This window comes from Mus pahari, chromosome 14 (genome assembly GCF_900095145.1).
Source record: "Mus pahari chromosome 14, PAHARI_EIJ_v1.1, whole genome shotgun sequence".
In the NCBI taxonomy this organism is placed as follows: Eukaryota; Metazoa; Chordata; class Mammalia; order Rodentia; family Muridae; genus Mus; species Mus pahari.
Genome location: NC_034603.1, coordinates 4,595,655 through 4,606,172, shown reverse-complemented (window position 1 = coordinate 4,606,172; position 10,518 = coordinate 4,595,655). Strand labels below are relative to the sequence as shown.

The 10,518-nt window shown below is 44.8% G+C and overlaps 1 protein-coding gene across 1 annotated transcript in view; it reads left to right on the top strand.

The window, feature by feature from the left end:
- Positions 1-8,652, top strand: part of Rars (arginyl-tRNA synthetase) — a 27,990-nt gene extending 19,338 nt beyond the window's left edge. Inside the window, exons 12-15 of the mRNA XM_021211917.1 lie at positions 985-1,090; positions 7,246-7,418; positions 7,702-7,949; positions 8,438-8,652. Coding sequence (XP_021067576.1) covers positions 985-1,090; positions 7,246-7,418; positions 7,702-7,949; positions 8,438-8,547 — 637 coding nt within the window. The 3' untranslated portion in view covers positions 8,548-8,652. The remainder of the gene's footprint in view (positions 1-984; positions 1,091-7,245; positions 7,419-7,701; positions 7,950-8,437) is intronic.
- The last annotated feature ends 1,866 nt before the right edge of the window (positions 8,653-10,518 follow it).

Sequence of the window (10,518 nt, the reverse complement as noted above, 5' to 3'; positions counted from 1 at the left end):
GTGACAGCAGCAGTTAGGTTACAGTGAGGACAGTGACAGCAGCAGTTAGGTTACAGTGAGGACAGTGTGACAGCAGCAGTTAGGTTTCAGTGAGGACAGTGTGACAGCAGCAGTTAGGTTAGAGTGAGGACAGTGACAGCAGCAGTTAGGTTACAGTGAGGACAGTGTGGCAACAGCAGTTAGGTTACAGAGGGGTTTGCGCTTCCTCCCATCTGTCCAGGCTGTGCTCAAGTCTCAGCTTGGATGCTTGGCAGGGCGGGAAAGTATGAATGTTGAATCTGAGATTCCCTGCTTTCACTTTTGTCTCAAAACATAAAGCGACAGTTATCAAGACTACAGCTAATAGTGTCCACGGTGCTGCCTTCTGTTTTTCAGTCATTTCCTTCCTTTCTGTTCAGTCTTTGAAATACAAAGGTAAATAGAGTAAGATGTTTATATTCAGTATTTATTAATACCAAGGCACAAAATGGTTCTTTTTTTTAATATGGCTAGCTTTCTTTTTGCCAGGCAGTGTTTAATTATATTAGTCCAGTAAAGAACCTGCTGACTCGCCAAGCGTAGAAGCAAGTGTGGCAGGCTTATTTTTAATCGTTTTTCCAAAAGGTCAAAACATTTAAACAGCATCTGTATTCCAGGAAAGTGAGCAAGTTAGAGTTTTAATTTTTATGTGCCTGTGCAGTACCTGTGAGATCCCAAGGGAGGGTATCAGGCGGTTGTGTGCTGCCACACACAACTCTAGAGGAGCAGTCAGTGTTCTTCAGTGCTGAGCAAGCTCTCCAGCCCCGTAGGTGCATAAGAAAAACATCACCACTAAAGTGTAGTTGAGGATAGCGTTCAGGGGAGGTCAGGGTGTTTTGAGTGGAGAGACAGTGGAAAGCAGTTTCCTGGCAGCCAATTTGATTATGACCCTGTTACCTTGGTACCTGCAGGCAGCTTGCTGGAGATCTCGCAAACCCTCCTTATAAGTCTTTAAACTTCTTATAGGAAGAAATTTAAAACACGTTCAGGTGAGACTGTGCGCCTTGTGGACCTGCTGGAAGAAGGGCTGAAGCGGTCCATGGACAAGCTAAAGGAGAAAGAGAGAGACAAGGTAGGTCAAGGCTGTATCGGCACATATGGGGGCTGTGCAAATAAACTGGCTCACTCTGATTAACCGTATTCCTGGATATTACAAAGCGTCCTGTTTCCCCGTTGTTAATGTGACTTTGTGGTTCTGCTTCTATTTAATTTTAACACATAGAAATTGTACTTTATGGGGGGACAAAAGCTGTGTGACTTTTGTTTTGAGATAGAATCTCGCGTAACCCAAGAAGGTCTCAAGCTCCCTGTAGAGCCAAGTTTTACCTTCAGCTCCTGATGTTCCTGCCCCTACCTCCCAGATGCTGGGGCTATGGTGTACACCATCATGCCTAGCTCCTGCACAGTGGTTTATGCCATGTATAAACTGTTTAAGTTAAACATCTTACACTGTTGTTAGTTTGTGATGAAAACATTTGAGAGCCTTTCTTCTATCTCAGAACTTTGCACTTTCATTAAAATAATGTCCCGCCCTCAGTTTTCAGATCCTCTCTCCACTACACCCCTTGCTCTCACAGGTTGTTTTGAGTAACGTGGACATGTGAGATTGTGTAGCAGAGTCTCCCTTTATAGCCCATATTGATCTTGAGCTCAGTGTTGAACCTGTTTCCCAAGTGCTATCTTTTTTTTTTTAATAGTATTTAATTATTATTATTATTTATACAAGTACACTGCAGCTGTCTTCCGACACACACCAGAAGAGTGCATCGGATCCCATGACAGATGGTTGTGAGCCATGTGGNTGNTGGGATTTGAACTCAAGACCTCTGGAAGAGTAGTCAGTGCTCTTAACCCTCTGAGCCATCTCTCCAGCCCCCCAAGTGCTATCTTTATATGGGAGTATGCTACTGCAGCTACAGTGAACATTTATTAATGATGACTCTCATAAGCAATAAACATGCAGTAGCTCAGTCTCCTTCGTGGGTGTGTCACAGTTGTGTGGCAGTCTCCTTCGTCGGTGTGTCACAGTTGTGTGGCAGGCAAGCTTACATTGCTGGGAAGCTCTTCCGTATTCTGCTAACTCACCATGTATCTGAGGATAACCTTGAACTACTAATCCTCACTTTATAGGAATTCTAGATAAATGTTTCTGCAGTTGTCATGTCATTTGGTGTTCTTACCTATAGGTGAGGGCTTTAGCTAGGAAGGTGCTAAGGGTTAGTCCCCTATAGAATGTGAATTCTGTTGGTGAGTCTGCACAAGCTACACAGCAGACTCCAGGCAGCTCTCTGTAGTTGGGTTCTATGACTTTGAACATTCTGTGAGCTAGCAGTATCCAAATTCATAGCTTACTGTTTAAACAGGAGGGTCTGTGACACAGCTGATCATGTTATTAGCAGAATCACATTGACTTAATTTATATTTTGCATCCTACACCTGCATTGAAATTAAGAAAATATTAAAAGTGCATTGTGGGTGTCACCAAAAACTACTTCCCAGGTACATGAGGCTGGCATCTCACTGTTTTGCTAAACATTTGTGTTGTGCACAAGGTGGCCTGAGACTGGTGGCCCCTTTAGGCTCTCATTGCGTTGTTCAACGTAGACTTTTATTGTTGATTGGGTTTACTGATTCTGTGAAACTTTGGATTGGAGGTACACAAAAGAATTTAGGATATGGTAAACAGGAGATAATTTACAACAAATCTTCAGAAACCGTACGCAAAGCCAGATGTGGTATATATACCAGTAGTCTTGGTGTTCAGGAGACGGAAGCATTAGAATCACTTGGGTATAGGAGTTTAAAGCCTTAGCTCCACACAGAACATTTCAGGGTTTTGCTTGGTCGGGGAGGGTGGGATGGGGTCTTACTTTAACCTGGTCAGGCATGACCTACCATCCACAGCTCTAGTTTTTTCTAAAGCCAGTTTGTCAAATGAATTGTAAGTGTAACAGAAAAGGGACAGTGACAGTTACATAGACATTCTTGCAGATGGAAAGCCAAACCTGTAGCTAGTGTCACTATAAGTCTGGGACCCTTGAAGCCATACATAGTCTAGTCTGTCTGCTGAGGCAGGAGCTTACTCTGTAAGCCAAGCTGCCTGGGAGCTCAGTGATGCCCCTTCCCAGCCAGTAGAGTGTGGAGTTTACTCGGTATGTAAACAGTGGCGCTACTGCTGGGCAGCGGCTTTAGTTCCAGCTCTCAGGAGGCAGAGATGGACGATCTCGGAGTTTGAAGACAGCCTAGTTTACAGATTGGGTTCCAGAACAACCAAGGATACACACAAAAACCCTGTGTGGAGGGGAAATGGTATTACCATTTTAGCAAAGTGTCTGTGTAGCAAGACTTGTGATCCCAGCACTCACTCAGGAGGCTGAGATAAGAGCACAGATTTTGCCGGGCGTGGTGGCGCATGCCTTTAATCCCAGCACTAGGGAGGCAGAGGCAGGCGGATTTCTGAGTTCGAGGACAACCGTGGCTACACAAGAGAAACCCTGTCTTGAAAAAAAAAANAAAAANAAAAAANAAANAANAAAAAAAAAAAAAAAANTTAAAAAAAAAAAAAAAAAAAAAGCACAGATTTCAGGCCAGCCTGAAAGTACATGTAGCAAGACCATATCTAAACAAACAAGGTATACTCATGTGCCACCACCCCCAGTTTATACAGAATGAAACCCAAGGCCTGTGCAGGCTAGGCAGGCATTCTACCAACTGAACTGCATTCCCATAGGCTTCTGACTTGAGAAAGGCAGACATACCAAGATACTATTAACTATAGTTGAGTTTAAAGAAGCTACAAGGTCTGCAGATTTACTTCCATTGGGTTGTAGCAAACATACCTTCAAGACAAATTTTGGTAAGAGTTCAGCAGTGAACAAGGCAGTTCAGTTACTTTTATTGGGTCTTAAGATCGACTTAAAAGACAAAATGTTACAGAAAAGTATGGGGTATGGAGTACAAGACTCTGGCCAAGCTAAGCCTTTAACCCCAGCACTTGAGGGCAGGGGCAGTGAGATTGCAGTTCCAGGCCATCCTGTCCCAAGCAAAACTTTGGCCTCAGTGTTTCTCATAGTCAGCGTGTCAACTTGATTAGGTGCTTATCTGGACAAGATGAACGAGGCATCTTTCAGAAGCTCCAGGAACCCAGTTGGAAAATATAAGTCATGTCGGGTTCATACAGAACTTTTATTCCAAAGAAGCTTGCCATAAAACACTTGATCAAAATCTGACCATTGAGAGTATTCATCTACTAGGCAGAGTTAGAAGTAATTGAAAGAGTTTAGTTTGCTTTCTAAACCTTTCAAAACAGTGTGGGTATGCACTGGGCCCAAGGTAAAGAGGCATGATCCCTTTTCCTTATGAAAAGAAGGGCCATTTGGAGAATCCAGCTTTCAGTTTGGGATTATCCAGCAGAGAGAGGAATACATGCTGAAGATTGAGTGAATACTGTTTTACAGAAGAAGATAAACAGAGCTAGAGCTCTTAACAGGAAATGGGTGACTGGAAAGAAAAGCTTTTCTCAGAAGCTTTGCAATTAAGTTTGTGAACAGGAATGCCTCCCGCAGGCTGCACCTGTAATTCTAACATTAAGGAGTCTGAGGCAGAAGGACCTTCACTTCAAGGCCAGCCTGAACTACAGAAAACATTTCTAGAATTTAAAAGGCCAGTATTTGCCGGGCGTGGTGGCGCACGCCTGTAATCCCAGCACTCGGGAGGCAGAGGCAGGCNAAAAAAAAAAAAAAAAAGACCAGTATTTAAAGACAAGATCATTGCTTTAAGCTAGATTCTGATCTTATGTCAATGTGCTAAAGTTTGAGTTTTAGCAGCATTTCAACGATTGCTTTTCTGATCATAGATTTTCCTAAGATCAGTCATGGTGGCACATTGACTGTAATTGTGGGAGGCAGATGCAGGACAAGGGCAGAGATCCAGTACCAGCCCTGTTCTGAGTTCCACCCCACCAGGCTACATAGCAAGACTATATCAAAAACTGGGAGTGGGAGACAGGTCTTTCCATGCCTTACCCAGCTTGTTCTAATCCCTTATAGCTTACATAGGCTTTTAGTTCACCGTTCCTTTCGTCACGTTGTCAGACTATCCCATCTACTTAGGGATAATTTCTTTCTCCCACGTGACTCCTTTCTCACCCCAGTCCCTCCCACCTGGTTTTTATTCCCTCCCTAGAAACTCTGTTTAAAGAACACTCTTGGGATGTGGCTCTGTCAGTAGATTGCTTGTCTAACGTGAGTGAAGCCCTGGTTGGGTGTGATCCCCAGCACTACAAGGCACACACCTGCAGTCCCAGCATTTAGCCGCTGGAGGCAGGAAGGATCAGGAGTTCGAGGCCCCATGACTCTGAGGTGAGCCTGAGTTACCTGAGACCCTGTCTGATAAACAATCTGCATTGTACAGATTTTTCCCGTTAGAGTGTGTGTTACAGTTCTGTGTGCTGCCTTGGTTTACAATGCCTGTTGGGTTGCGGTGGGTTTGGAGTTTTTTTTGTTGTTTTTTTGTTTGGTTTTTTTGTTTTTTTGTTTTTTGTTTTTTTGCCTTACATTTGTGAACTTCCTTAGCCTTTAAATTACTTGTTTAAACAGTTATAAAATTTGCATATCACCTCATTTATTTTTTAGGTATTATATGCTGATTAGTTATGACTAGGTATCATTTAAAGTTATTTTCTTGTGAAATAAAATCATATTGCATCACTTAATGGACAAACATAACATTACACTGTCATCTGCATAGTGGGTAAACCGTGTAATTAAATATCTAACAGATAAGTATAAACCTGTTATTTTATCAATTAACTTAAAACCAACATATCTCTTACTAAATCACTGTAATAGTTTCAGAGTGTGCACATGCTTATTTATCTGTAAGCCAGTGTGAATTGAGTTCCTGAGAATCTTAAGCATAGACCCAACCTGTAGCTTGTATCATCATATGTTGAGAGGGCTTCCGCTTTAAAATCTAGATTGTTGGGCATGGCAGTCCCTGTACTAGCCAGGTTGGAAAAAGCCTCTCTTGTCAACCAGCTCCCAAATGCTGCCGTCTCCAGCCCCCACCCCCTGATAACAGAACTCCAAGTGACTGAATTTAGTAACAAAATTGTTTGCTTCTTCAGTTTGACTAATTGATGTGCACAGGAACCATTTTAAGTCTAAAATTATGCATCTGTTGAGCCGGTTCAGCAGTGTGTAGATAGGGTTTTATGAATTACCGTGAGTCATCTTTTGTGGAGGGATGAACCAGTGGATTAGGGTTGCTTGCTAGGAGCATGAGCAAGTCAGCAGTGGCTGCACCGCTGAGGAAGGCAGCTGTTAATCGCCCCTAGCTCCTGGGACGGACGGACCTTCCTTGTAAGCCTTCCCACCACTTCCTGGGCCTCAGAAGGAGTGATGTGTGCATCCTGAGCATTAGTTGGTCTTTGCTGTAACTGCTAGAATTCGAAAAGAAGCTTTTCTGACCAAAGCCAACAATGCTGATGTATGGGCATATACCAGTATTCATGATAGACTCAGCAAACACTGACCAGAGCTGCTGCTTTAAGACCTTGCTGCAGTATACAGCATCAAACATAAATCCCCTCATGTGGAGCAAGCCTCCTCAAGCCACACAGTCATGCTGCTGTTGCACTAGGGAGCACCTCTTACCTGTCGAGGCCAGTAGTGAGTTTGTGGTGACAGCCCAACCCTCTCGCTACCTCATTCTGCAAAGGAAGCTTCCGGGTCGGTTCTAGCTTTATTTCTGTAGTCACTCCAATTTTATTCTCCCAGTTTTGACGACCTGTGTATCCAACCTTTAAGTAAGTGTCTTAGTGGAAGAGTAAAGCTGCTACAAGCCAGGGTATGATAGCCAGTCTGAAATACTTGGGGTTTTCATACTTTTAGACAGGGCCTCTGTAGCCCCAGCTGGCCTAGGACATGCAGCAGTCCCTTTGCTTCGGCCTCTCGTGTATTAAAAGAAGTGGACAGTTCTCGTCTTCCACCCCTGGCATAGCATGAAGTAGATACATAAATCAGTGTTGTGTTATAAAGTAAGCTGACACTCTACAAATTGTCCTTCACATGAGAACTAATGAGTTCACTTCCACTCTCTCCTTCATGCAGTGGCCCTGTCCCTCCTTCACTCTCTGTACTAATTGATAGTAACTCCTTAATTGCTGTGGACTCCATCTCCTACCTGTGAGACCCCGGGACAAGCTAAGTGTTTGTTTTCCCAAAGGTCTTAACTGAAGAGGAATTGAAAGCAGCTCAGACATCCGTTGCATATGGCTGCATCAAATACGCCGACCTTTCTCATAATCGCCTCAATGACTACATCTTCTCCTTTGACAAGATGCTGGATGACAGAGGGAACACAGCTGCTTACCTACTGTATGCCTTCACCAGAATCAGGTGACTGCGCAGACGCTTATGTGTAGAATCAAGGGATGATACTTCCAAAATGGTGTTTATTGAGGCAGGGTCTTGATAATATATATACATGTATGTGTGTCCCAGGCTAGCTTCTGACATGTGATCCTCTGCCTCCCAAGCGCTGGGGTTACAGGTAGCTCTATCACACTGGGCTGAGAATCTGTTTTAATTGCTGGTGTTTTCCGATCGGTCATACTAGATTGTGTACTTTTGTGTGGAAAGAGTGTGCGCCTGACCAGAGGGCACTTACCTGGTATTTCAGGTCTATTGCGCGCCTGGCCAGCATTGATGAGGAGATGCTACAGAGAGCCGCTCGGGAAACCAAGATCATTTTGGACCATGAAAAAGAGTGGAAACTGGGACGGTGCATCTTACGGTTCCCCGAGATCCTCCAGAAAATCTTAGATGACCTGTTTCTCCACACCCTCTGTGACTACATTTATGAGCTGGCTACCACCTTCACGGAGTTCTACGATAGCTGCTACTGTGTGGAGAAAGATCGACAGACTGGTGAGCGCCTCATCCACTGTCCATCTTGGGGAGGGGCCGCCAGGCCATTTGTGTAGACAGTTTGAAATGGGGCCCGTCAAAGCAGAAACAGAACTGTGCCCATTCCGTCTGTGTCTCCACCTCTGGGCAGTTCCTTGGGAAATGAATGTGAAGGGCACTGGAATAGGATGCTTGTAGTACAAACAGTGTGTTTGAGTGTTGTTGCTATGGAATCACCCACTGTTGTTGATGTCTTCATGTTAACAAGGCAAGCCTTAGGACAGAAGCAGTCCATGGGGTGGGTGTCCATCACCAACATGGTTTACAGTCTCTTCACACATGTATGGCCTTAAGAAAGCAGGCTTAATGGAGAAATGTAGCCATAAATGTTCTTTGTAGTTGAAGATAATCTTAGGGCCCTCCCAAATGCCTATGGGTTGCTACCTTTTCAGTTATTTAATGACTTTCAAACTGAGAAATGAGTTAATGTCTTATTTTTTTCTTCCCAGGGAAAGTATTGAAAGTGAACATGTGGCGGATGCTCCTGTGTGAAGCCGTGGCTGCCGTCATGGCCAAGGGGTTCGATATATTGGGGATAAAACCCGTCCAAAGAATGTAACCCTTAACACTGGGGACTGTTTTTACCAAAGCAGCCATTAGGACTATTTGCTTTTTAAACAATCATGTGGACACAAAAGTAGTAAAAGAATTTTCACAACTATGCCAAATGTGTTTCTTTGTCTCTAACAGAATAGATTCTAAAAAGAAAATTACGTTCATAAAGATGCAGGCATCAGAGTTGGAGAGAGCGTGTTTGGCAAGGATCCTGACTTACTGAGCTCTAAGGTCATGGTCCTCTCCACTCCCGCTCTTTGGTTAAAGCTTACCAGGCTTACAGGTTAGAGTCCATCATTACAGATTGTTCTGAACCAGGACTGCAAACGTGGCTCACTCTCAAATTCCATTTAGTAAAAGCAGTACAACCAAGGTTAGGGGGACAAGAAAATAGTCGCCTGGGTTACCTCCAGTCTAGTCTGAGAGAGAGCAGCCATCCCTGGGTTCAGCATATCTTCTGCAGAATAGCGGGAGTTCTCTTAGCAAAGCAAGCACAAAGTACGAGGGAGTCAGGAGGACAGATAGAGAAACACCGGAAGTAGAGGGAGGAACATTCAGTTTGAAAGGGGGTTTTTGAGGAGAGGGCATTTTTTGAGGGGCATTCCTAGTGGGATGTCAGCTGGGTGCTTTCCCTGCCCCTCTGAACAGGCTTTCACCCTGGCATCTCAGAGCTCTCTTGAGCCTCACAATTCCTAACATTATCACAGTTAACAGTCCATAGTGGCCTTTACTCATTCAAGTGAAAGGAAGAGTCGCACGTCTCACACTTGAAACTATCAGTGCTTACACTCAGCGAGAAGGTTCGTTCCAAATAGCCATGCTTTAAATGCACGGGAAAAGCTCTCGGAAATTAAAAGTGCAAATTCCATTGAGCATGGAAATGGAAAGGAAACCCAAGAGCCTCGGGCCAGCCCAGCCTGGGCCCTAATGCCCTGAGAAGGGCAGGCAGTTAAGACCAAGCCGAAATCTGTCTCCGAGAACTGGGCAATAGCAGCAGAGTCCAGGCTCAGAAGCTGTCTCACCACATGGCCTGAGGCAGGGACAATGGGTCAGCAACAGTGTCCGGACCTCCCCAGCAAGTTTCCAGCCTCCACACCCTGGAATGCCCATAGAGATGGACCCAACAGATTAACATAGAGGTCACCTACCCTGGAATTCCCTAATGTGCTTTAAATCAGGCCGGCAAGCTCACTTGGTTGTCTCTCTTCTGGTAACGGGAGACCCCAGCATGCTGGCCTTCTGCAGAATAAACCACTCTGCATTACATGCTATTTGAGTCTGGGGTATCACTCTTTGGCAGATCATGGACCCTTCTGTTCCTTAATTCCATGAAGGAAGCTACGAAGCAAGGTACAATGCTAGTCCAGGAAGTTACAAGAAAACAGCCAACTCCAGAGTGGGAGGTATGGTGAGGTTGGCCATGCACAGTGCAGAGCTGCTGAGAACAGTCAGTTAGGCAAAGCGCGAAGCACCTCTGTCTGAGATGAGGTTTCATGTAGCCAAGGGTGGCCCAGACTGCTAATCTTCTTGTCTCCACCTCCCACTTTATGTGATAAACTTTTACTTACCATGCCCAGCCACACTTGCTTTTGATATATACCAAATATTCTTATGTGAGGAAACCCTGCTTATCAAGGTCTCAATCCCCCATGACCAGATACCTCCTCTGAGCTTGGTGAAAAATGAGGGACTCCCTTTACCAGCAGGGCTTCCCCTCCTCTGACCATGTCTGGGGAGCACAACCCCCCACACCTTCTACCCAGGGAAGGTCAAGTAGTCCTTGGCCAACCTACAAGTTCAACTTCCCCTTCCCCAGATAAGAACTTGCCCAGCAATGGGTCGCTGACTTGTGCATACGGCATTATGAGACTGGGCCCTACCAACATACTTCCACGAAGGGGACAGAGGACAGTTTCCCCCCAGTAGAGTAGGCCACGTTCCTTCAAATTACCCTTCACCCACGCTCCTGAAAACA